This window comes from Ahaetulla prasina, chromosome 1 (genome assembly GCF_028640845.1).
Source record: "Ahaetulla prasina isolate Xishuangbanna chromosome 1, ASM2864084v1, whole genome shotgun sequence".
Lineage (NCBI taxonomy): Eukaryota > Metazoa > Chordata > Lepidosauria > Squamata > Colubridae > Ahaetulla > Ahaetulla prasina.
In genome coordinates this window covers 198,839,562-198,867,509 of record NC_080539.1, presented here as the reverse complement: position 1 = coordinate 198,867,509, position 27,948 = coordinate 198,839,562, and the positions used below count along the sequence as shown (strand labels likewise).

At 39.4% G+C, this 27,948-nt stretch overlaps 1 protein-coding gene across 5 annotated transcripts in view; it reads right to left on the bottom strand.

The window, feature by feature from the left end:
* Positions 1 to 774: 774 nt before the first annotated feature.
* The window catches only part of ALS2 (alsin Rho guanine nucleotide exchange factor ALS2), a 62,641-nt gene continuing 35,467 nt past the window's right edge, over positions 775 to 27,948 (bottom strand). For all 5 annotated transcript variants that reach the window (XM_058187075.1, XM_058187051.1, XM_058187085.1 and 2 more), the window contains 18 exons: positions 26,829 to 26,895; positions 25,147 to 25,349; positions 24,806 to 24,871; positions 24,298 to 24,396; positions 19,265 to 19,429; positions 18,710 to 18,821; positions 16,697 to 16,774; positions 16,471 to 16,604; positions 15,135 to 15,302; positions 14,158 to 14,275; positions 13,318 to 13,475; positions 13,048 to 13,170; positions 12,034 to 12,210; positions 10,858 to 10,903; positions 9,575 to 9,636; positions 5,902 to 6,051; positions 4,948 to 5,044; positions 775 to 1,876 (listed from right to left, as the gene is read on the bottom strand). In XM_058187075.1, the coding sequence (XP_058043058.1) occupies positions 1,838 to 1,876; positions 4,948 to 5,044; positions 5,902 to 6,051; positions 9,575 to 9,636; positions 10,858 to 10,903; positions 12,034 to 12,210; positions 13,048 to 13,170; positions 13,318 to 13,475; positions 14,158 to 14,275; positions 15,135 to 15,302; positions 16,471 to 16,604; positions 16,697 to 16,774; positions 18,710 to 18,821; positions 19,265 to 19,429; positions 24,298 to 24,396; positions 24,806 to 24,871; positions 25,147 to 25,349; positions 26,829 to 26,895 (2,062 nt within the window). In that variant the 3' untranslated portion in view covers positions 775 to 1,837. The remainder of the gene's footprint in view (positions 1,877 to 4,947; positions 5,045 to 5,901; positions 6,052 to 9,574; positions 9,637 to 10,857; positions 10,904 to 12,033; positions 12,211 to 13,047; positions 13,171 to 13,317; positions 13,476 to 14,157; positions 14,276 to 15,134; positions 15,303 to 16,470; positions 16,605 to 16,696; positions 16,775 to 18,709; positions 18,822 to 19,264; positions 19,430 to 24,297; positions 24,397 to 24,805; positions 24,872 to 25,146; positions 25,350 to 26,828; positions 26,896 to 27,948) is intronic.

Here is a 27,948-nt window from a genome sequence, read left to right as displayed (position 1 = left end):
AAGCTTCATTCCACTAAAAATGGGATCTTTTTGAATTGGTAACCTTAAGATCCTCTGACTTGAATGCTCCCCAAAACATAGTTGCAAATAGATATAAATATCTGATTTCTGGAGAGAGACTAGTTCTTTGAAACTATGTGTTCTTATGCCTACGAGAGATCATATCTATTCACCATGTTTTGGTGAATGCAAGTTCAGAATGTTAAACTCCACAGCAGAATGTTAAACTTTCTTAGAAGCTGATGTCTCAATTTTAATTTTTTAAATGGCCTTCCAGGGCCATAAAAATATAGCAGGGTCCAAAGGCTTAAGTGTCCTATTGTCAACAACAACAACAAGGAGCTAGATTTTTGCATTATTGACCAAACATATTGAAAAGGATAAAGGAGATAAAAAAAACCTTGGCAACTGGATAAATTACCTTTAGCACCAAGTTTATCTTTACATTGGGTGTAAGTTTTGTGGTCAGTGGCTACATATATTGATTTTTAAAGTTCACAGTATATCTGATAGTGCTATAATGGGCAACTAGTAGACACTTTTTGAGGCTTTAGGAGATCCTATCATGGGGATATATCAAAATAGGTTGTGGCACTGCTCCTGAAAAAAGAAGCTTTACACCCCAAAGAGCCTCAAAACAGAAAACAATCCTTTATGATTGATTTTATTTACTTTAGTGATTGGATAGCAAACTATGCTGTTAATGCAGAAAACTCACGTTGAAATGATTATAAAACATTTTCCAAAAGCAATTTATATATTACAACAAAAGAATGACAGAATTAGTAGTATTTTTATTATGAAAATTGCTTCATTTATAATTACAGTTCAACAAAAATGTATTTTTAATAAAAGAAGTTAACACACAAGCATGATTCTGATGTCCAGAGGTTATTTGTATTGAATATTATTAACTGAATTTAACCAGGGGAGTATTTCTGATATAGTAAAGAACAGCACCTGTTTTATCCAGAACGAGAGCTGCCTATATAAGGCAAATAAAAAGTAACAATGACATAGAGTTGCTGGTAATAAGGTTTCCTTCTGTCAAATGGCATTGCAGATATAGCAGTTTAAAATCGCATAATGATAATACTTCAATCCTGAGAGCACATCTTTAATAAGATTGCAGTTTTATCATTCTGTAACACGAAGTCCACCATTGTCAAGTAAACCATTCCAACTGTAGCTTATAAACTTTTGTTCATCAAAGCTTAGAAGAAATAAGAGTTCTGTAAACATTTTTAATATTAAATTTAGTGCTGACATTTACAATGACCAATGTTCCTTGATGTTAAATACTAAATTCCCCTTAACACCTCCCTCCAAAAAAATAAACAAATATCAGCTCCCATAAATTTAACACTTTGAATTAATAAATTCAACAGATCTTGATTTCACGCAAGCACCTGTACTTCTATTTATAACTTTACAGAGAGGATTTTTTCACAAACTATTTTTTTAGTAAGGATTTTTGTGTCAACTTTTTTCCCCCAGTAACACACAAACCTAGGCAGCTTCATTTAAAAATAATACAGTAGTTCCATAGTGCATTTCAGTCCTTCAAAATCACAACGTTTTCAACTTCTACAGTGTCAAAAGCAGCACGTTCCTGGATGATCTTTTTCTTTCTTAAGATCTATGCAAGTCTAATGTTTTCTTCAAAAAATAATTGCTTTCTGAATCTTATCTTTTTCTTTGATCTGACATATTTGCTTTTTTCTGACTTTAAAGCTTTAGAAATTACATCCACAGGATGACGACTCTGTTTTCATTTTAAGTATTTCAGGGAGGATGCATAAAAATTCAGGCGAGTCTTCCACATAAGGCAAATGTGTTAGGTAAGCTTTTCATGCTGAATCTGGTAGTAGCATGCCTAAAAATAAAGTTTTGAAAAATAATAAGTAAATGCATCTGATTCATTAAACATACTTCAATTTTCCAACAACAATAAAAAGTAAAATGAAATAAAATTCTAAATATGACTAATAGAAAACAAAACAAAAAGAGATTCCCCAAAACATCTTTAGGCATCTAAATACAAGTAAACAAACCCAAACCCAAAACTATTCAGCAGGAAAGGAATAACTTAACTTACTATTAAAAGGAATACATAATAGCAGTCACGCATGCCGGACATAAAGGAAGGACTCAGAGGCGTTCAACAATTAAAATGCGGGGGGGGGGGGGGGAGGGGGGCGGCTCTACTTTTTATTTATCCTCTAAAGGCTATGCAAAGTTCTCAGAAAAGATCCTCTAGCAGAATACTTTTGTTCTTTTAAATTAAAAAAATAGCTCCCTTAAATGCAGATATTCAAGCTTCATGCTGTTCAGGACTTAAAAAATAATATCACGTGGGACCCAGAATAGTTGATAAAACACTAACATTATATAACTGTCCTATTAATAACTTCCAATTAATGTATTCTATTTTGGATTAACTGACATTTGAAGCAGACTTCAAAGACCACTTCATATCCAATACACTGCAGCAATCTAATCATCACCAAAGCATGTGTATCTGTGTGTACATGTATGTGTGTGTTTATCTGCAGACCTATTCCTATACAGTGGATTTCAGGTGAAATAGCAACCAAACTAATAAAAAGATATCAGTGTGGCCACCAATGGCTCCAGTGACAATAATGAGTCCAGGAGCACCATTCCATTAGGAGTCTGATCTTTAACAAACTAACCCTCTCCAACAGAGATTGAACATCGTAACCTGGATAGATAATTTTCCCATGAACCAGCAGATGCCTAATCTGCACTAAATTCTTTCTTGGTCTTCATCCAATTCATTATAATGCTCAAGTACATATTCAGGATATGTACTTCCTTCAAATGAGCTAAATGAAAAAGAGAAGGGGAGTGATAGCAGCTCAGCCCTCACCTTTGCCGTGGTTTCAGATAGATGTTAACAAGAGAGGATAAGATAACACCACCCCCTCCAAGGAATGCCCTGATAAGGGCTCTGCATAAGGCATAATCTACAATTTAGCCAGTCTACTATGAGACTGCCAAGATCTAAGAAGTGAATGCATCTGATTCATTAAACATACTTCAATTTTCCAACAACAATAAAAAGTAAAATGAAATAAAATTCTAAATATGACTAATAGAAAACAAAACAAAAAGAGATTCCCCAAAACATCTTTAGGCATCTAAATACAAGTAAACAAACCCAAACCCAAAACTATTCAGCAGGAAAGGAATAACTTAACTTACTATTAAAAGGAATACATAATAGCAGTCACGCATGCCGGACATAAAGGAAGGACTCAGAGGCGTTCAACAATTAAAATGCGGGGGGGGGGGGGGGAGGGGGGCGGCTCTACTTTTTATTTATCCTCTAAAGGCTATGCAAAGTTCTCAGAAAAGATCCTCTAGCAGAATACTTTTGTTCTTTTAAATTAAAAAAATAGCTCCCTTAAATGCAGATATTCAAGCTTCATGCTGTTCAGGACTTAAAAAATAATATCACGTGGGACCCAGAATAGTTGATAAAACACTAACATTATATAACTGTCCTATTAATAACTTCCAATTAATGTATTCTATTTTGGATTAACTGACATTTGAAGCAGACTTCAAAGACCACTTCATATCCAATACACTGCAGCAATCTAATCATCACCAAAGCATGTGTATCTGTGTGTACATGTATGTGTGTGTTTATCTGCAGACCTATTCCTATACAGTGGATTTCAGGTGAAATAGCAACCAAACTAATAAAAAGATATCAGTGTGGCCACCAATGGCTCCAGTGACAATAATGAGTCCAGGAGCACCATTCCATTAGGAGTCTGATCTTTAACAAACTAACCCTCTCCAACAGAGATTGAACATCGTAACCTGGATAGATAATTTTCCCATGAACCAGCAGATGCCTAATCTGCACTAAATTCTTTCTTGGTCTTCATCCAATTCATTATAATGCTCAAGTACATATTCAGGATATGTACTTCCTTCAAATGAGCTAAATGAAAAAGAGAAGGGGAGTGATAGCAGCTCAGCCCTCACCTTTGCCGTGGTTTCAGATAGATGTTAACAAGAGAGGATAAGATAACACCACCCCCTCCAAGGAATGCCCTGATAAGGGCTCTGCATAAGGCATAATCTACAATTTAGCCAGTCTACTATGAGACTGCCAAGATCTAAGAAGTGAATGATCTGGATGCACTTTCTGCTATCTTCTTAGGCAAAGCTTATTGCCATGGCCATTTCTTAAAAGAAAAAAAAAAAGAAATAAAGCTGGACCGAAGTAAATTTAGAGAATAAACTTTATCCAGATGTATACAAGAGTTTGTCAGGAAATACTTTCAGATCCATTTTTATCAGGAAGTAAATATTACTACCATAGCTAGTAACATTTCTTCATCAAGGTAATTATTCAGGTTACATTCAGTTTTTTTTTTAAATTTGCATTTATATCCCGCCCTTCTCCAAAGACTCAGGGAGGCTTACACTATGTCAAGCAATAGTCTTCATCCATTTGTATATTATATACAAAGTCAACTTATTGTCCCCAACAATCTGGGTCCTCATTTTACCTACTTTATAAAGGATGGAAGGCTGAGTCAACCTTGGGCCTGGTGGGACTAGAACCTGCAGTGATTGCAAGCAGCTGCTGTTAATAACAGACTGCATTAGTCTGTTGAGCCACCAGAGGCTCAATTACGATTAGCCTAATTACTGCTGGTTCAAAGAGGCCTCTTTAACTTAACAATAATAATAATTATAACCAGCTATTCTTTCCTTGTTAGTAGCAATGAGCCAAGACAGGCAAATAATAATTGGACATGAAAAAACATTTTGTCTATATTTGATCCAGGTCAGATTAGGTGAATTTAGTACCAACTAAATATGATTCTTATAATATCAAAAGAAAATGATGCAGTGGACATTTCAAGATGACTTTAAATAATCAACACAACTAAGACATGCCTTCAGAGTAGTGAACATAATGCCTTGCTCCCCATGTTGGAGATAGGGATCCATGAGGTCCTCAATCAAGTGCACTTCAGACCCCAAATTTCTTATCCTGCCACAAAATGGAAAAAGAGTTATACTAATTGGTATTTATCAATCAGCAAATGCATTACTGTGAGTGTGACAAAAAAAGGAGCACGCTGAAAACAGATGTTTTGAGTTTGAAATGTGTTATACTGATTTTACAAGCAATTTTCCAACACTATTTTGCCTATTCCAGAATGTTGTTTTGAACTTCCACTAAGTTTGGAACAATTCTCAGCTCAAAATAGGATGCTTGGAATGTGAAATGGCCCATTTTAACCCAAAATGTTTCAAATTCAAAATATTTGCACACCATTGCACATTCTATTCCTTTTTTTTTATGCAAATATATTCTTGTACATCTCTTGTGGAATCAACCACAAAGCAAATTTTCAGGAATAACTCCCATGAATACCTAAACATCAATATTATAATCACATAAAGTTATTTATTGTGATTCTATTTCTTCCTAACCCATTTTACAATAATTGCATTTTTTTTAGCCTAAGAGTCTTTTACTGAAACTGACTTTCTGTTGGAAGATTATCACAGGTGTTCAATAATAATAACTATGTTTTATTCTATGTGTGGGAAAAGCATCACATTTCTTCTCAAAAGAAAAGATACAGCTTTAAGTTTTATTGAATAGTTTCAGTGCCAGAGTCCTGTGACTTCTTTTTAGAAAATACAATTACCATATTTAAATAATTATATTTTCAAACTAGTCCATTCAGAAGAGGATCAATTAAAATATGTTATGCTAGAATTCCAACAGATCAAAATTAATTAATAAAACACAATTGAGTCCCATGGTTTGTATCAGTTAGATGAGTGATGAAATAATTATAGTTAGAATTAAAGAATTTAGTTCAGAATTTTACCTACCGGGCTCGTAGCACCACATACAGAAAAACGGGAAACAAATCATCCATGGACCAAAGGAAATCTTCATGGAGAGATTCAAGAACACTCTGCGAGATCTCCTCAAATGTCTGCTGGATCACCTTCAACTTGTCAGTAGGTGTAAACGTTGTGCTATTAGGAAGATTATTTTGAGTGTTGAGTGCAAAAATGAAAATTTTGTTCAATCTCTCAATATTAAATTGAACCTCTCCTCTGATTATTTCAGATGGACTACAATATCAATGAAATGATACTACATTGAGACTACAATATCAATGAAATTCAAGAAAGATCCCAAGTTCTAGACATATAGACATCAGAAAGGAAAATTTCATTTGTACTGGGTGAGTTTCCTTCTTCTTGAAAGAAGTTTTAGGACTTAAACATTCTTATTTTGGAATAAATAGCAAAAGAATGGTTAGAACATTGAGTTTTGGAAAGTTATAAAAGGACTAAGGCACCAGTTAGATTAGAAGTATGATTTTAGTTACAAGAATCAATCTGAAGGTTTTTAAAATTTTACAGAAAGACCATATATCTTTTTGATTTTAAAACTAAATGTCAGAAATCTTTTTGTGGGAAAATGTTGATTAGAAAAAGAAACATGATGACAAGGGAACATTGAAAGTTGGACATTACAGGAAAGAGGAAATAACTATAGTAATAACTTTAATAATTCAAAAGAATGCAAATGATCACTGTCTGCAAGGAGTGTAAATCTTTCCATTCCCCACCATCCAGTCAGAGCTGAAGAAGCTTTTTGGATAAGAAGCAAAATGTCTTCAAAGAAAAACAAGAAAGTCCAGTTACCTCTTGTAAAAGGACCTTTGGGACAATTATGACCTGGATGACTAAGAATCTCCATAGATATTTAACTATGCTAATAATTAAAGAAGAAGAGACCCACTAATATAGAATACTTTAACTTTGGAAGAATTCAAGGATATTTAGGATGGAATTAGATTTAAGATGGTCTGCTACCATAAAAATATTCTAACTGGAAAAATTCAGGATATTTGGGAACAATGCACACAGAAATTATTTTTCAGACTTACTGCTATCATAAAAATGGATTTAAAAGAGATGATAGAAGAGGATAACACAGATATTGAGGCTGCTGTGAATGTGCAATTAAAAAGGACGCATTACAAGAACTATATGGAAAAAGATGTAACATTGGATTTTCAAATGAAATGGCTGTTATCTTAATAATTAAAAGGGACATACAAATAACAAATCAGAAAAGTGGATTGGATAACTTTTTTATTTCAGATTATTAAAGAAACGTGCTAAATTTAGGAAGGGGTTTCTGAGAATAAATAAAGAGAAAATGAAAAGAAACAACTTTTGTGACACTAAAGAGATTAAAGATCAATATTCTTAAAAGCAAAAGGAAGGAATATAAAGTTAGCTTATTTATTGAGGTTAAAATATATATGCTGCTATTCCTGGCAATTCTTAATTGACTTCTCCTTAGGATTGAATGAAAAGATGTTAACACTTATAGATAAGGAATAAGATATAGAATGAAGGTTTTTTTTGTTGCTAATACCAGAAAAGAAGATAACTTACTAAAATTATTGGTACGTATCTGGATAAAGAGATAAGTAATTTGTTTATATATATCTCTTTTCTTTATTATTTTTCTTTTTCTTTACAATTTTCTTTTACTTTTTATATTTTTCTTAGTTTGTATGAGTTTTTTTTACCTTTGTAATTGTAAACTTTAATAAAAAATATTTTTAAAAAAATGTTTGTTCTATGGATAGACTGTGCCCAAAATTTGTTTTGGAAAAAATGGCAGAATAGGAATAAGTGTTATCTGACAAGACAGTTCTGGGCTGCATAAACAGAGGGATAGAATCAAGATCACGTGAAGTGTTAGTACCACTTTATAATGCTCTGGTAAGGCCACACTTGGAATATTGCATCCAGTTTTGGTCGCCATGATGTAAAAAAGATGTTGAGACTCTAGAAAGAGTGCAGAGAAGAGCAACAAAGATGATTAGGGGACTGGAGGATAAAACATATGAAGAACGGTTGCAGGAACTGGGTATGTCTAGTTTAACAAAAAGAAGGACTAGGGGAGACATGATAGCTGTGTTCCAATATCTCAGGGGCTGCCACAAAGAAGAGGGAGTCGGGCTGTTCTCCAAAGCACCTGAGGGTAGAACAAGAAGCAATGGGTGGAAACTGATCAAAGAAAGAAGCAACTTAGAACTAAGGAGAAATTTCCTGACAGTTAGAACAATTAATAAGTGGAACGACTTGCCTTCAGAAGTTGTGAATGCTCCAACACTGGAAATTTTTAAGAAAATGTTGGATAACCATCTGACTGAGATGGTGTAGGGTTTCCTGCCTGGGCAGGGGGTTGGACTAGAAGGCCTCCAAGGTCCCTTCCAACTCTGATGTTATGTTATGTTATGTTATGTTATGTTAAGACAGAATTGACATTAAAAATAGATTTATAAATGACAGCTACCGAATGACATGGAAAGAAGATGACTCATTGGACATACAAAAGTAATTGGTTAATGCTTTAAAAATCAAAAGGGAATTACAAATAATTAACCCAAGAGAATGGCCTGGATAATTCTTTTACACCAGATTAACAAAACAGGTTGGTTAAAGCTTGGCTGAATCTTGTGAGAAAGGGTAAAAAAGAGATGAAAAGAAATAAAGTTCTATGACATTTTTTTTTTAAGCATATGGCATTTGTAAGCCAGGGATCACTGAGGTGGCTGGCTGCCTCTGTGAAAGGAATTTTTTTTGGGTGGTGTTATCTTTAGCCACAGGATGCCTGAATGCCAGTAGTCAATCGGGGGGAGTTCCTTTCTTGTCTCTACGCCAGTGGTGGGATTCAGCCAGTTCGCACCACTTCGGGAGAACCGGTTGTTAACTTTCTGAGCAGTTTGGTAAACTGGTTGTTGGAAGAAATCATTAGGGCAGAGAACCGGTTGTTAAATTACTTGAATCCCACCACTGCTCTACGCGGTTTATTCACTCCCGGGAATCAGGCTGCCGACTTCAGAGATGCGCAGGCCCAGCGTCTTACCACGTGAGCCACTGCAGTCCCCTCTATGATATTATTTGAATGGATTAAAGATTAATATTGTTATAAGTAAAGGAAGGCATATAAAGTTGATTTATTTAATCAAGATTAAAATATATGTTATTTCTGGCACCCTAAATAACTCTTGCTGAGACCAGAATTGAAATGATTATGTTTTTGGATTGATGTATTGACAAGAGATGGGTTGAAGAGATCATTTGTTGTAAATTAAGAGGAGGTGAAAAGTTATTAAAATTGTTTATTTTTCTTGTGATGAAGGCTGGAAATTTAACTATCCATCCATCCATCCATCCATCCATCCATCATAAAAAATTTTTTTTAAAAAGATAATGTGGCAAACTCTGTTTAGCCTATAAATTTTTTCTATATTAACAATTAATTCAAAGTTCCTCAAATCCTTATTTAGAATTGATAACAGATATCAAAACAAAAATGTGTAAGTGATGAAACAATGTGAGATAAATTTATTAAAACTGTGAATGAGACAGCTTGAGTATATGACGCGAAAACATTACTCACAAGACAAGTCAACTTATTTCCCACTGAAAAGTGGGAAGGTAAGTATGCTAACTTTGAAATTACCTGATCTGTTGTAGGCATTCCACAGCAGAAGCAAAACAGGCATCTTTTGTATTTGGTAATACCTAGGCATAAGAATAAAAAATAAAATTATGGCTAGCTTTAGCCTTAAGAATTAAACTGGACTGGAATAAATAATTTAGCATATTGATTTCCCCCCCCCAAAACTTTATTAAATATCAGAAAAATATGAAATGCAAAAAAGAAAAGAAAAAAGAGTTAAATAAAGGAGGGATCAGTATGGAAAAAAGTAAAACTAGGAAATGCAGACCAAAACGGAAAAAAGCCATAGAAAAAAGTAACTTCCAACTTTGTTTGGTACAGATAAAAGCATAAAGGTTAATGACCCTTTGAATTAGAATAAACCATAGCAACTAGTACTTCTATCATTATAAATATGTCTAAGCATCAAACCCAAGTGATTTCTTTCATTTCTTTCAGTTTCAAGCAAGCAAATCATATGGTAGTTTCCAAATATAAACAAAGCAACACAATGATTTCCACAATAGATGTATTGCATCGGACCAAAAATCAAGTGAACAGTATACCAATCAAGGAACTGCCAAAGAAGTCAACAGTAAACAGCCCAACCAAAAAACCTCTAAGACCACCCCCACCAATAATGACAGGGCCAGCCACTAAAATATAAACTGAGAGCAAGTCCCACTCCTTACTTGCACTGACAATGTTACTTAATCTAGGCAATGAAATGTCTACTAGAAAACAACCAAGCTCAGAAAGCATCAAGGACCCCACATCTAATATGTTCATTTCATAAAAAACATACGATTTTGACCTAAATATTATTTAGCTGCTGGTTTAACATAACTGTTACAAGGTATAGTGACGCAAGTGACATCTCACTGTCACATCATTCATAGGATATTCGTACTTTATAAAAATCACAAAATGCCGTTTCTAAAAGAAAACATCCTTCAACCAACAGATAATCTGAACATCTTGGGAATAGTAAGCTCGCTGCTAAAATAATTAAATATTCTAATAAACCAAAAATTTAGAAATTATTTAATAATGATAGAAAATATGTAAGTGAGAAACATTTCCTGTAAATATTACAATGTTGTTGCAGCAGGAAATATGAATTGTTTCTGGAAGACGTAAACGTTGTAGAAGAACTACTAAGTGTAAAAAAGATACATGATTTGATATTTTAAATATTAACTGAAAGATACTGACAGTATATTCTCCAATTCTCTTTCAACCAGAAATTCAGAGGAACAACAAACATGAAATGTACAAGTAAAATTCCTGTAAATAAAACATACCTTTTTATTTTCACCAAGGGCAGATGCTGTTGTTGGCCAAAATTTCCTGTAAGTAGTACCATAAAATAAATATGTGATAGAAGAAAGATTCGTAAATATAGAAGAGTCATTTAGAAACTGAGTCCAAACCACTAATGTGAAAGATGCAGGCCTAGAATTTTAGAGGCATCAGAGGCATCTGCATTATTTACAGATACAAAGATCTCCCAGTTCAATACAGCCCTAATTATCACTGAGATCCAATTTCTGGGTACATAAATATTCTTCTCACCGTAAAGAGTATCCAATGAAAGAGAATATATAGTGGATTTACCTATAAAATTTTAAGCACTTCTAGTTTAGACCACATTATATTATCTAGATATTTTTGATAGTGGAAGTGCATGAGGTGGTCTTTCAAAGTTTTTTTTGGTACTTAAAATAAGCCTATTTGAATGCCAAGAAATTCAAATAATTAATATGACATACAGGAACTTCTTAAGATCATGATAATTATTTGTTTCCTACTAGAAATCCTTTGAGGATTGAAGGTGCTTAGTCAAGTAAAACTTTATCTATCTGGAAGGGACAAAAAGGGAATTACCGTATTTTTCAGAGTATAAGATGCACCTACCTTTTTTGGTGAGGAAAACAAGAAAAAGAAATCTGGCTCTGCCTCTGCCTCCCAGCAATTTTGCCTCACACAGCAAACAGCAAATAGCCTGCTTTATTTTCATTTTCGTTTTCAGCATAGCTTGATTAGTGCAAGAAAAAAAATCTGCTCCCAGCAATTTATCTCCTTGCAGCAAGCAGCAGAGGCCTGCGCAGCAATAGGCAATGGCAATCCCTGCAGCCTGAAACAGCTGAGAGTCAGGAGGCCAATCCAATGGACAATCAACTTGTGCTAATTAGGCTGTGCTGAAGCTGAGATGGGCTGTTTCTTCTTGCTGCCTGCTGCAAGGAGGTAAATTGTTGGGAGGCAGAAGCCAAAGAGTGGGGGCCAGTGGGTGGGCGGAGCTACATTAGATATATAAGATGCACCCAAATTTTCACCCCCTTTGGGGGGGGGAGTGTATCTTATACTCCAAAAAATGCAGTAAATCTTTTTTCTCCTGCTTAAAGCAATAATGAATACATACATATCACACCCCCCCAAAAAGCTTTAAATTCTTTTTCAACATGTAGAAGCATGCTTACTTTTGCACTCCCAAAAAGCTCAATAGTGCTTTGTCTGCTTGTTTGTTCAAACGCAGAACACATTCCCAGTAAACATCTTCCTCTCGTTCATTGTCCAAGGCATACAGCATAAATAGGGGAGGGTAAAGTCGCGGGAGCAGCACAGGAAGTAATAAACCAGAGCTTGTAACCACATAGCTTAAACACATAAAAACAGAAAACCAAACATTTGTGGTATTATTTTGAGGAACTACTGTTTTATGAACATTAGTGGAATTTATTTGATTCAGACCAACTAATCTTTTCTTAATCAAGAAAATAGAAAGAAGCAAAAGGGAATGTAAGATCTGAATTTCACTTTCTCCTACCTACTTCAATTCTCTTTCAACCAAGAACAATTACTTCTTAAGTCCTTTTTCTCAGTTATTCCTGCAAAGTTTGAATATTTGCACATACTGCAAGGCATTCCAGCACAGAAATTCTTTAACATTTAAACTATACAGAATGAGCCAGAAAGTACAAAGATTTCTATGCATTGAGGGCATGTTGCATGCTAATAACCAGTGGCACAACAAAAGGCTCCTCTGGCAGAAATAAAGAAGATTATACTTCTGTGGTGAATATTCCTGTCTTGAAGCAGTGTAACAAAGAGTAACAGAGGCAAATCAATCTCAGTCTATTCATTAGTTAGGTAACCTGGCATGTCATCAAAAAGGTAAAATATTGAAAAATCTACTGAATCAGAACTTCTCCATTTGAAATAGAACCCCCTCAAACATAAATATTAAATAGCTGAAATTCACAGCATACAATCTATAACAATGTTTTAGCATTATGCATTTGTATTTAGCTTTTTGTTTGGATTAAATGAAGGATTTAAAAAAAAGGTATTGTATGCTAAATGACATCACCTATATTCCAATCAAAAGAAAAAGAAAATGAAGCCTGAAGCTTCTTTTGATCAGATTTAATGCTAGCTCTTGTTTTCTAGATTTATTTCCTAAAAACCTTAATGTTTTCTTGTGATCAAATTACCCTGGCTCTGGAGAGTCAGGTTCCGAGTCCTTTTTTCCAGTACAGAAAGACCTGGTTCCTTTCATCTCAGTCATCAGCGAGGGAATTACACTGCCCTCTTCAGGCAGATCAGGGAACAGGAATCTTAAAAGTAATATAAAGACATTACCATCAAAATGTGTAGTCTAACTGAAAAGTATCAATAAATTTTGAAACAAAATGTTCTTTATCTACTCTTTCTGCAAAATGAATCAACAATTCCAAAGTTGCCTAGTAGCAGCTTCTTCTTACCTGATCAACTGGAAGATGCGTTTCAAATAGGATTTAATCTCCTTCACTGCCTCCTTCAAAAGTCGCCGATTGGCTCCCACTCCCACATACGTCATGCGGTATACAGCTACCAGGGTTTCAACAAGTTTTCCCAAAGGGTGCAGAGGAGTATCACATGCCTTAGAAAGATGGAGTTGAAAAAAATCAGAAAGCTACATAAAACAGCAGAACTAAAGGGCTCAAATGTAAAATATTTTAAACAATATAAGAATAAATAAATTAAAATCTAAAAAGTATGACCTGTGTATCTCACACAAATAGGTCCTAAATTCAGAATTAATATTTGTGCAATATTACCCAAAATTCATATGAAATACTTGCAGATAGAGTTCGGGAAGAAACAGTTTTCTTAGAAAATTATTTAATCCAAATTCACGTTTTTAGTAAGCATATGATTCTCAAAGTTGCTTTGTATGTATCCTGTCTTAAAGATGGGACCTTAATATCTTTTTCTGTAGTCACTAGAATTCTTCTGGCTGGAACTGCTAATAAGTGGTGGCCTTAACTTGGTGATGTACAAACTCAAAACTCTAAAATCCTAAGAAAATGCCAAATCCCATCCACTTTATACTGTCATCCACCCAATTGCCATATCCCATACGTTGTCCGTCCCTGTGCAACCAAGCTTCTTTTCCAAGGAAGCCCAAATAATCATGGGAACATTTTCTATGTATTTGTTAATTAGAAAAGTATATTATAGATATAATAACAGATAGCAGCCTTTATTTTACTCTGCTTAAGAGATTAGTTAACATCAGCAAGCTGTAAATACAAATTATATAGATGTTGGCTTGCATATACCTTTATGAGATATTTTTTAATGTTGTCGTATTTTTCCAATGAGAAGGCACCGACATGTTGTGGAATGAACTCCAAGCTTTCCAGGGTTTGTGCGTGTGACCTGCTCAAGAGTTCTGGACTGCAAGAATAGATGGTTATTGTTAGAACCAATACAGAAAAAGGGTTGGGAACCAATAAACACAACCATTTTTCAACTGGTAAAATCTGGTAGCTATTAAAAACTGTTTTTCTTTCACAACACATGATTCTTTTTCCTCTCTACAAATTAACTATGAACCTTTAAAACTAAAAATGTGGGGGGAAACCAGAGACACATCAGCATAATCAACTGTTAATGTTAAACATTTCGGCTTACTGTCTTGCAATTTCACAGCATGAATCAAGATTTGTCACGTTCATCCCAGTTTCACATCCTTAAACGGATTATTATTTTTTAAATTCCATTATTACTGATTTTAAGTGCACAAGTTATATTTCTTTCCTGTATCACTGGCAAGAATTTTTTTTTACCCTAAACTCTTTTAATAGGTAATTATGAATAGAAAGCAACAAATATGTGAAAAATATGTGAAAAAATCCACTACAGAGCCTCTCACTAATGTATTTACTCTGTCAATACCAAAAGAATTTAGAACATGCCAGACTGAAGGATTTTGTATTAACGATTAAAAAAGGAATTAAGAAACACTTTTCATGTAAGTTATCCATAAATACAAGTTGTTTATATTCCAGGGTATTTGCAAATTAACTTCCCTTTAGAGCAGGTCTGTCAAACTCGCGGCCCATGACCAGTATGCATCATGTGCTGGCCATGCCCGGTTTAGTGAAGGGAAAAAAAGTCATGATACGTCACATGACAATGCGAGTTTGACACCCCTGCTTTAGAATGTTTTCATCTTTACAAGAAAATAAATGGCAACTGGACTTTGTATTAGAACTGTTGTACTGAACAAAATTCATCTGCCCCACCTACTCACCTGTCTTTGTGTTGCCTTCGATTGGTTGTCAGGGCAACAGCAATGTTATCCCAAGCTTTCCACCTATCCCCTTGGCCTGGCTGTTCACAGCCGAGCTGGTGCCAGCAGTCCTCAAACACCGCCCTCCACTTCTCATCCGCTGAGACAGCAAGGTTTCCTAACTTCCGCCTACATTTGACAACATTTAACAACAGTAACTACAGGTTTAACAAAACAAAAGAAAATGAGAGTCCACTTCTGAAAAGTTCCTCCCCAAAGCAGACTTTTTGATATCATGAACAAAAGTAACTCTCAATCTACACGAAAAATCTTTAAACACATTTGCACAGAAAGAATGAATGAATCAGCATATCTTATTTTGCACCAGGCAAGACAGTCTTCCTCACTCCAATCCCTTCTTCCCCAATCCCAGCGTTTGAGGTTTGACTAGTTCTATGGTACTAATGAAAGTGTTTAAGCTCTTTCTATATACAGCTTGTATTAAGAACCGTAACAATTTAATTCCCCATTTCAAGATGAGTAGTCATATTGCAAAAAACTCAATTTTTTGTTATATAAGTTTTCATGGATCAATTTCAGCAGTTTCTATTATTACTGAAAACCTGCCAACCATAATGTAAATAGGCTTCCTAAGTATTTCAAATAATCATCTGATTCAAGAGTACTACAGATAGCTGCATATTTTTTGTTATTTAATTGAATTAACATTCCTGAAAATTCATTTTTTCCTGAATGCTGCACAAGGAGAAGACAGCAGCTTTGATTCTGCTGGTGCTGCAACCAAACTGAGGATGTAGGAATAGAAGCTTCCTCAGAATCATGGAATAGAAAGGCAGCCTTACATCCACAAAGGGGTTCTCTAAATAAATAAAGATCCCAGGCTGCTTATGTCTTTAAGTTACTGCTAAATGGCAATAACCAGATGCTAATCAGTGCAATTTCTCCAGCATTGGGCCCTATATGATATTACCATGCCACAGTTACAGGATATTTTCTATTGGAATTTAAAATGTCTCTTTAAGAGACATTTCAGTTAGGGGTCTTGCAGGAAACAATCTTGAAAATTTTAAACACATAGGAAATTTGAGTAAGACTATATAGAGCTAATAAAAGTCTCTTTCAGTCCTATTCATGACCTGTTTTCAAAAGTCATTAGGTAGAAAACTTGTCCCAAATTGTCCACCTCATTCTCTGGTCCAATTGTCTTAGTTAATTAGGTAAACTAGTTTGATTGGAAAAGCATCTGGCATCGAGTTAATGCCAGTGTTCAATTTTAACCATTAATTACCTACAATGATAGAACCATCTGATGAGAAGCTAGCTCCCATCCACTCACAGTGTTTTAGGCCGATCTTTCTCATGATCGTATAAAGTGGGTTTGAAGTAGTTTCCTGTAATCTTTATTCCAGATCCCCATTCACCACTGAAAGTGCCTTCAATAGTGTCTCCATTTGGCAAAGTAAGTGTTCCCTTAGAAGGAAAAGGGGAAAGAGGAAAAAATATATAATGAACTTATTTTTAATGAGCTGTTCTGCTTAGGGAAAGCAGGTGTTTCAAATTACCTTTCCATTAAGGGTCCAATTATCTGAAAATTCTCCTTCGTATACCGTGTCATCTTCAGAAAGCAATACACCAGTCCCCTACAGAGAATATAGTACTGCAATCAGTGCAAGACATGTTTGGAATGATTCTCATATTATCATTGTCCATTACTTAAAATTTATATCTTTTTTTCCAGATATTTTAGATAAAAGCATTTTTTTAAAAATGTTAAATGGTATGTTAAGTACGCTATTTATCCCTAGATTCCATTTAATATAAACAGTTTTTGCAACATCTTAAATTTACTTAAATTTCTCTGAATAAAAAAATGGCTATTGTTTTTAGAGATGGCATTTTATAAAGTTCCAAAAATAAATCAACATATTCAATTAACTTTCTGCAGAGAAAAAGAGTCCCTTAACACAGGGGTGAAATGCTACCGGATTGGACGAGTAGGTAGTGGAGTTTGGTTCTGGTTCGCCGATCCGGTAGCAATCATGGGCTGGCCATGCCCCCGAATCAGTCCATGGCCCGCAGTCCAGCCTTCGCAAGCTGGACACCGGAACACCGGGAAGGCAGCTCGCCACCTGCTCGCCCTTAGGTCAGGGGCCGGGGCCCATTCCCCGAGGCCCCAGAGCCACCGCCTGCCCCAACCGGGTCAGAGAATGCACCATTCCCCGACTCCGGCCTTTCCCCGGAGCTGCCGCCCGCTCTTCCTTCGCCCACTTGCTGCCCGCTCACTGCCTGTTCGCCCTTCGCCTTTGGTCAGGGTCCAGGGATACCTCATTCCCCTGAGATGCCGGAACCACCCCCTGCTCGCCGCCTGCCTCAACCAGGTCGGGGAATGCACCATTCCCCGACACCAGCCTTGTCCCGGAGCCGCCGCCCGCTTTTTCTTCGCCACGCAGTGTATACTTACTTTCTTCCAGCGGCTGGCTGTCAGGAAAAGCAAGCGTCCAAAAGTTACTGGAGTCCCTCTCCTTGAATATGCCGCCGCCATTGCTGCTTGTTCCATGCACCGGCTACGCAAGCACACACCGTTTATTTCACTTATTTATCAGTGGCAGGTTGGGTGTGCACTTGCGCAGCCGGTGCGTAGAACAGGGTGGCATATTCAAGGAGAGCAACTTCGGTAACTTTTGGATGCTTGCCTTTCCTGGCAGCCAGCCACTGGAGGAAAGTAAGTATATGCCGCGTGATGAAGGAAGAGCGGGCGGCGGCTCCAGGACAAGGCTGGTGTCAGGGAATGGTGCATTCCCCGACCTGGTTGAGGAAGCGGCGAGCAGGGGGTGACTCTGGGGCCTCAGGGAATGGGGCGTCCCTGGGCCCTGACCAAAGGCGAAGGGCGAGCAGGCAGCGAGTGGGCGGTGAGTGGGCGGCAGCTCCGGAGAAAGGCCGGAGTTGGGGAATGGTGCATTCCCCGACCCTGTTGAGGCAGGTGGCGGCTCCGGGGCCTAGGTTGAAGGGAGAACAGGGGGCGAGGGAAGGCAGAATAGAAATTATTATTTTTTCCCTACTGGGTTCTGTGGACGTGGCTTGGGGGGGGTTGTGACTGAGTGGGCATGGCTGTGAGTGACATTGAGTTGGCCACACCCACTCAGTCACAGGACATACCCACCCACCAAGCCACACCCACAGAACAGGTAGCAAAAATTTTTAGATTTCACCCCTGCCTTAACAGTATTGAAAACTCCAGCAAAACAACTGGTCTAGGGATGGGGAAAGACTAAAATTTCCCCTATTTTTCTTTCCATCTGGTCCATAAAATCTTCCATCTATACATAACCTGGGTCATTTGAAACACAAAAGTTTCACTGCAGCATATGGAAACAATTTCTTACTCTAAAGTAGAACTATTCAGGAATAGAACACTGCTGATTAGAAATAGGTCTTCAAACTAAAATACTACCTTTAAAAAATAAGTGCAATAATATCATCCTATAAACATATATTGTCTTTTAAAGAGCAAAGCAAAACTGGACATAGGTAAAAATGTTTCCCCATTATACAACATTTATTTATATGAAACTCACCATCATTTTATTGTTGTTAAAGGATCCTTCATAATACAATCCAAACTGTGTGACCACAACACCATTGCCTTGGCAAAAATCATCTTGCCACATTCCCATATATTTTTCTCCCCTAAAGATACAGAAACACATTACTGTCTCTAAAATTTGAAAAATTGAGAAATGAGGTCAATTGGATTACGTGACATTCTAATTTAAGTAACAGCTTATTATAGTTGAGCAATTGTTTCAACAACTACTAAGATCACATCAAAAATCTATTACCATCCTTTCAGATTTAAAAAACTTGTACTAGCAGACACAGACTTTTGTGAATTTCTCACTCTTAAATACAAGACTGGTGATTAGGTGTCTAATGGACACTAAAAGTAATCATGCCACTGAAATTTTATTTCAATGAATTAGAATTAGAACTAGTATTACTGTATATCTCATTTCAAGGATTATTTAGGTTCTCTGCTTAAGAATAAACATTTCTTAGCAATTCTTTTTCCTGTTACAATACAGTAACACTATATTATTAATGAAGTAATTCAAATGTTCAGATCTATTTACCTTGTAATATCATCAAATACTCCATATCCAGCCTTCTTATCCAGCACCCATTGGCCAATGAACATGCTAGGGGAAGAAGAAGTCAGTTTCCCACTGCGTAGAAGGCCATGGCCATGACGCATATTATCCTGGAAGCTTCCTTCGTAAACCTCCCCAGTTGCATACCTAGAAGGAAAAATAAATTCACCTTACTACAAAGAAGTTGAGGATTTTGCTCCAAGATATTTCTCCATCATAATTTTTTTCTCTCTCTCTAACGAAGAGAGATTTATTTATTTATTTTATTTATTTATCAAATTTATATACCGCCCTATCTCCCGAAGGACTCAGGGCGGTGTACAGGCATTTAAAACACATAAATACAATGTAAGAAATATAAAAACAGTTAAAAAACTTATTCTAAACGCCTATTAATTTAAAATTAAAAATATAAAATAAAAGCCAATTTAAAAACCAGTAATTTAAAATTTAAAATTTAGCTCAGCCCTGCACAATTAAATAAATATGTTTTAAGCCCGCGGCGGAAGGTCCGGAGGTCCGAAAGCTGACGAAGACCGGGGGGTAGTTCATTCCAGAGGGTGGGGGCCCCCACAGAGAAGGCTCTTCCCCTGGGCGTCGCCAGACGACATTGCCGCGCTGACGGCACCCTGAGGAGACCCTCTCTGTGAGAGCGCACGGGTCGGTGAGAGATATTCGGTAGCAGTAGGCGGTCCCGTAGGTAACCCGCCCAATGCCATGGAGCGCTTTAAAGGTGGTCACCAGCACCTTGAAGCGCACCCGAAAGCCACAGGTAGCCAGTGCAGCCTGCGAGGATGGTGTTATACGGGAGCCACGAGGGCTCCATCTATCACCCGCGCAGCCGCATTCTGGACTAACTGCAGCCTCCGGATGCCCTTCAAGGGAGCCCCATGTAGAGAGCATTGCAGTAATCCAGGCGCGACGTCACGAGTGCGTGAGTGACCGTGCATAGGGCATCCCGGTCCAGAAAGGCGAACTGGCGTACCAGGCGAACCTGGTAGAACGCTCCCCTGGAGACGGCCACAAATGATCTTCTAGAGACAGCCGCTCATCCAGGAGGACACCTGTTGCGGACCCTTTCCATCGGGGCCAATGACTCGCCACCGATGGTCAGCCGCGGATTTAGCTGACTGTACCGGGATGCCGGCATCCACAGCCACTCTGTCTTGGAGGGATTGAGCTTGAGCCTATTTCTCCCCATCCAGACCCGCACGGCCTCCAGGCACCGGGACAGCACTTCGAAAGCTTCGTTGGGGTGGTCCGGTGTAGAAAAGTACAGCTGGGTGTCATCCGCATACAGCTGGTACTTCACACCGAAACCACTGATGATCTCACCCAGCGGCTTCATGTAGATGTTGAACAGGAGGGGCGAGAGGATCGACCCCGCAGCACCCCACAAGTGAGGCGCCCGGGCCGACCTCTGCCCCCGTCAACACCGACTGCGACCGGTCGGAGATAGGAGGAGAACCACCGATAAACGGTGCCTCCCACTCCCAATCCCTCCAACCGCGCAGCAGGATACCATGGTCGATGGTATCGAAAGCCGCTGAGAGGTCTAATAGGACCAGGGCAGAGGAGCAACCCCTATCCCTGGCCCTCCAGAGATCATCCACCAACGCGACCAAAGCCGTCTCCGTGCTGTAGCCGGGCCGAAACCGGACTGGAACGGGTCTAGATAGACAGTTTCATCCAGGTGCAAGGAAATTGATATGCCACCATATTTCTACAACCTTCGCCGCGGCGGGTTGGAGACCGGACGATAATTACCTAAAACAGCCGGGTCCAGGGACGGCTTAAGGAGGGCCTCACCACCGCCTCTTTCAAGGCAGGCGGAAGACACCTCCACCAAAGAAGCGGTCGAATCGCCTGAGCCAGCCTCGTGTCACCTCTCGAGTGGCCAGCACCAGCCAAGAGGGGCACGGGTCCAGTAAACACGTGGTGGCATTCAACCTACCCAACAACCTGTCCATGTCCTCGGAGCCACAGGGTCAAACTCATCCCAAACAATGTCACCAAGACCGCCTCGAGCATCTCACCCGCATCACCGCAATCTTGGTCCAGACCATCCCGGTTGAACGATTTTATCGATAGATAACCGTTAAACTCCTCAGCACGCCCTGCAACGGGTCATCCCGCTCCCCTGGTGTAGGAGGGAGCGAGTCACCCAAACAGGGCGGCTGGGCGGTTATCTGCCGATGCAATGAGGGAGGAGGCGAGCTACCGCTTCCTCAATGCCACTAGGTAAGTCCTAGTATAGGACTTCACTAGTGTCCGATCAGCTTCGAACGGCTAGACCTCCAGGAACTCTCTAGGCGCCTTCTCCGCGCTTCATCCTCTCAGCTCCTCGGAGAACCAAGGAGCCGGTTGGGACCTGCGCCGGGTCAGAGGCCGCAAAGGCACGACACGGTCTAAGGCCCCGCCGCGCCCGCTCCCAGGCCGCAACAAGTTCCTCAGCCGAGCCGTGAGCCAGACCTCAGGAAATGGCCCAAGCTCCGTCCGAACCCATCCGGTCCATCAGGCGCCTGGGGCGGAACCAACGTGTCGGCTCCGCCTCCCGCGGTGGTGAATGGCGGTCAGAAAGTCCAGGCGAAGAAGAGAGTGATCTGACCATGACAAAGGTTCAATGACTATTTCCTTTAAGTCCAGATCTCTCAACCACTGACTAGAGAGAAAATCAAATCCAGAGTGCCACCCCAATGTGAGTAGGGCCATCAACTACTTGAGTCAGGTCCAAGGTCATGGAAGCCATGAACTCCCGAGCTGCCGTCGATGACGAGCCGGAAGATGGCAGTTAAAGTCCCCATGACTAAAAGTCTGGGGTCTCAACTGCCACCCCAGCCAGCATCTCCAGAAGCTCGGGCAGGGCGGCTGTCACGCAGCAAGGAGCCAGGTACGTGATCAGCAAACCCATCTGACACCCACGACCCCATCTCACAAAGAGGGATTCGCACCCGCAATCTGAGGTACAGTGGTCTCCTCGGCTCTAGACTCTCTAATCACAACCGCCACCCCCACCTCTACCCTGGGCCTCGGCTGATGGAACGACGGAAACCCGTGGGCACATCTCAATAAGGCACGCCTTCAGTGCCCAACCAGGTCTCCGTAATGCCCATAAGGTCCGCGGAACCCCTGTATAAGATCACAGACAAGGGGCTTTGTTCACCACGGACCGGCATTGCACAACATCAACCAAGGCCCGAGCTCTGAGGATCCTGACCATCCGGGAACGGAAAAGTCCAAGGGTCGGAGCGCGTGATCGCTTTCAGACATCGAGCACGCTCCCGGAACTTGATATGACCCCTCGCCCGCCATACCTGCCTCTCCCACTTACCGTGTCAATAGAACCACCCTCACAGATAGGAACACACCTCCCCTAACCTCCGAACCTGGTAGAGAAAAACCGCCGCGAGCATGTGCAGGAACTGGCCCCCCACCCGACGGGTTACCCCCATTACCCGCCCTTACCCTCCCACCCCTTAAAAATTCCCTCTCTAAAAAACCCCACAGGCTCTTCTTTTTCGCATGCCACCTCTGTGGGTCCCAAGACCCGTCATGGAGGCCGGCCCTTGATAACGAGGAGGGCCATTCCTGCGAGGCGGGGGCACCTCGCAGGCGCAAGAGTTCACAAGCTGAGTAGCGCATAACAACTGAAGATAGACAGATAAAATATAAAATCGGCAATACAAAGGGTCCATCTCCGAGTGGCAAAAGTGTCATGATATGATGGTAATCCAAAATGAGGATGGGCTTCAGATGGAAAAACAAAGCAAAGAGGACAGTCTAGATGGCAGTCTGCCCAAGCCTCATCCAAACATCCTGGAACGGGGGTGGGGGTACATCGGTCGTGGCACATGTCCTCCTCTGTCCCCAAGCAAGTCTCACGCCTCCCCCCAATAGCCCAAATAGGGCCAGTCCCAGCCATAAAGATCTCAAATGGCAAGGGGGGAGGCATAGCTGGAATTACAGCAGTCACGAGATGGTTTCGCAGGGACAAATCAAAGATCAAAGATATCTCCGCCTCCCCCAAAGTCCTCCAACATCTGCTTCCAAAAATGGCCAGAAAACTACCGTCCAGGGGGTTACCTCCATCTCCATCTCTAACACCCCCCTAGTAGATCCAACCATCCCGGAAGCCAGATCTCTCCGAAACTTCTCCTTCCAGGAGGCCAAGCCTGTCCAAATGGCTGAGCCTCCCCAGGAGGCCGGAGGATGTGAAGGGGCCAAGTTCGCAAACTGGCAACAGGGGAAAGGCCGGGAAAACCGGAAAAGCCGGAAAAACTCCAACATCGTGGAGGATGGAAAATCCAGGTCGTCCCAGATCGTGACCAAACCTCCCTGCTTGAGAGGAAGCCAACGGCCCGGCTAAAAATCCGGCAGAACTGGAACTCCAGGCTGAAACTCCAGGCCGAAACTCCAGGCCGAAACTCCAGGCCGAAAAGCCGACAGACTGACAAGCTGACTCATCGCCCCACCTCCTTAAGCCTGGAAAACATGGCCGCCGCAGTCCACCGCTCCGCCGTCCCCGCCTCGCTCGCAACCGCGGTATAAAAGATCCGAAGACCTCTCCCGCGGCTGCCAGAGAGATGATGCACCGGGCTGGGAAAGGCAGGCAGCTAAGCAGGCGGTCCAGGCGTCGCCATCCTCGGAGAACCGCCCGATCGCCGAAGGTAAATCTTCAGCGCCGCGCCATCTTGCGCATGCAATAATGAATGATTATTATGTGGCCAATACCATTTTGATAGGAATGTGGAAAATTAGATTATGAGGTTAAGGAAAATGTTTCTGGTAATGTATGTTCCCACCATCGTGGCACTTATTAAAATCTGGTCTGTTTTGTTACGGCTAGTAATTCTATATCAAAAGTGTAAAAGTCTGAGTGCTCCCTGCTCCCCTTTCTAAAACAATGTGGAACTGGCAGGTAGAGTATAAAGGTGTGGTTTAAAACCTGGATCTTCCTATTCTTAGTCCAAAACATAACCACTACACTATATATGCACTCTGTCTTTCTCTATTACCTGTAGATACCATGTCCACACATTTTGCCTTCTTTCCAAAATCCAATATAATGGTCACTCTTCTTCATTGTTTTATTTGGTAGTTTATATTCACCATATCTGCCAATATTAAAAAAATCACAGCATTTTACAATACATCTAAATACTAATTTGCTAAACCATGCATGCTTCAAGAAAGGTTTGGAAGACATACTTTGGATGCCTATACTATGTAAGCATAGTATTATCTTCTATTCAATAGGCAATTGAAGTTTCTCATGAGCCTTAAACAAGATTCTTCTGCTTTAAGGTATTCTCCTAAAATGTTTCTGCTTTTGTGAAAAGTTGGGCTTCTCTACCAAGAAGGAAAGAATTGCTATGCTTATGGAGTCCAACCCCCTGCTTCTAAATAATGATTGAGCCTGCCCAGCCCTACTAATCCTAATTTGACAGTACTTTTTTAAAAAAAGATTATTTGTGAACAGCAGGTTGCCACCACCATCCCCTCGGCTTAGTTTATTATACCTACCCATCCTCCAGGCCATTTCTGAACATGCCAGAATACATCTTTCCATCTGTCCATTTCAAGACTCCTCTGAAATATATGGAATACTATAATTATATTGATTCTATATTTAAAGTATCACAATACAGGTTATGCAGAATTTTTATAATTTCCAAAAGCAACTGAGCTATGCCAGATTAACTTTTAATTCTCAGAGTTATGACAATGTAAGCTAAGGGACTTTCAATATATATTACTGCATCTATTTCAGGGTAAATATAGCTTTTTACATCAACCTCTTGTGATCTACTGTTAATATTTAGGTAAATGACTTCTCATATAATCTGAAAAAAATTAAGTTTCACCTTCCATGTGGCTTCCCAGAAAGCCATCGACCATTGTAAGTAGCATCCTTAAGCCGAGGGTCTTTATAGAAGGTATATCTTGCATTCCTTGAAATGGGAGGCTCCTGCCTCTGAAGGCTTCCACTACCACCATAGGGAGGCAAATCAGATGTCCCTTTTAAGGCCTGATCTATAGCTTGGCTTATAGATTTCAGCCACTTAGTCTGAAACAGAGTGAAAAATAGTCAAAGGCTTTGTGATGCCTACATTCCTCTTCCTTCTTTCATTCTACATCTCTTGCAGGAATTCCATGGAATTGGTATGACACATCTACTGAGGTCATGGAATTCATACATAATAATAATAGTGGATTGTAGAATACAGTATAACCATTCCAGTACTTTTACTCCTTTAAAAAAATCAGAATTGAATTTTAACATTACCAGTTACATAAGCCCAATATAAAATGGTATCACAGACATTTCTTCCTAAATAAGTTAGCTAATCATTAATAAATTGTAATGTAATTTGTGAAGCTCCTAGCCTATATGGTAAAGAGTTCAGTCCAGCTATGAGTTGTGGGTTACCATTTTAAAATAAATGGTGAAAGATAGGCAACATATGCTTATTTAATGTTAGCAGTTCTGGAAGTACATAGATTCACACCACTAAAAATGTCAATGTTCAATAACTTATTTACTGTCCCTTTGTTTTAAAAATTAAAGGATAAAATAGACATGCTTAATACGTAACAGGCTTAACACAGTTGTTTAGTCTTTAACCACCACTAAAAAACAGTTATGAGGACCCTCTGAAGATATAATTTTATCTCTAAAATTACGGGATCGCCTTCTGCCACCATTTGCCTCCCACCGACCCGTGGGAGGGCCTCCTCAGGGTGCCGTCAGCCAAACAATGTCAGCTGGCGGCCCCCAGGGGGAGGGCCTTCTCTGTGGGGGCCCCTACCCTCTGGAACGAGCTTCCCCCAGGACTTCATCAACTTCCTGATCTCCGGACCTTTCGCCACGAGCTGAAGACGTATCTATTCTTCCGCGCAGGACTGGCATAGATTTAGTTTTATTATTTGTATTTTAATTGGGGTTTTATGGTTTTATTTTAATTATGGGCCAAATTTAATAAGTTTTTTATTACTGTTTTTACTTGTATTGTACCTATTTATTGTCGCTTTTATTTGGCTGTGAACCGCCCTGAGTCCTTCGGGAGAAGGGCGGTATACAAATTAAATAATAATAATAATAATAATAATAATAATAATAATAATAATAATAATAATAATAATTATTATTATTATTATTACTACTACTACTACTACTACTACTACTACTACTACTATTATTATTATTCTATCAACTATTGGGAATCCCACCTAAAAAAATGCTGGAATGGTGAGATCCCTGTTTGCTAAGCAGTTACCTCTCCTGATCTTATCAACTATTTTCCAAAGATGGGATGCTGGATATTTAGACTGTACACCGATTCTAGAGGAAATTTACACAATATAATGATTTTATAAGGTTGATCTGAAATCATCACAGATCATAAAAACATGCTTCATACCAATTTCAAAGAATGAAACAGAAAAAATATAGAATAGGCTCTAGAAAGCAAGCCATGCTAGAAAATTGAAAAATCATTAATTCATCTGATGAGCTGAATGGAGGGAAGGGGCAAAAAAGCTCTACCTTTTCTTGTGGAGTTGATGAAATGAGAATAAACTGTTCTTCAGGTGTAGTGATTCTCAAACCATTCCTAGAGCAAAGAAAATAAACAAAGAGTGTTCTAAATGTTAATCAGAAAAATGATTACATCACATTCTTTTCATATAAAAAAAATCCAAGATTCATTTGTTCTCCCTTTCTTCACTTCACCATAATTAATGCATCTTACATTATCCAAGGAATAAACTTTGTCATCTTCTCTCTAGTATTGACTAAATATAGCATTCAGACTTCTGGTTTTACTATGGGATTTTTATTCCAGGAGGACACAAGATGGAGAATAATTCTGCAATAGTGAAAAATGACATAGCTAACCCTATTCCACTCCACTTCAGAATTCCTAGAGCAGGGGTATCAAACTCAAGGCCCGTGGGCTGGATTCGGCCCTCAGAGTGCTTAGACCTGGTCCATGGGGCCACCCTGGAAACAGCAAAGGACCAGTTTGCAGTGACTGCCAGCGAAAACAGAGCTCTATTTTCACTGACAGAGATTTACAGGAGGCTGTCGCAGCCGAAAACAGATGTCAAGCTAGTTAGGCCCACCTTGGCCACACCCATCCCATCCCCCCCCCCAAGGTCAAACACAACCCTGATGCAGCCCTCAATGAAATCGTGTTTGAAACCCTTGTCCTAGAAGAAGACAGGCAAAGCTACTGCAGCTGGACTCCTTCTTCTCCATCCCACACCTGCTCCACAGGACTATCAACATGATGTGTTCTGTGGGAAGAATCTATGACTTCTACTATAGTCATTAAAAAAATGTACTGTCTACATGATTGCTTATTTTGATTGACAGGATTTGAATCCTGAAAAACAAGATGCAGTAAATAAATATTTTTCTTCTTAAACGATTGCATGAGCAATTGTTAATGAAGAATGTATGCAATCTGCAAATACAGGTAGTCATTGACTTACAACCACTTTTTCTAAGCAAGACAGTTGTTAAGTGAGTTTTGCTCCATTTTACGACCTTTCTTGCAACAGTTGCTAAATGAATCACTGTAATTGTTAAGTTAGTAACACAGGTGTTAAGTGAATCTGTCTTTCCCATTGACTTTGCTTGTCAGAAGGTCGCAAAAGGAGAT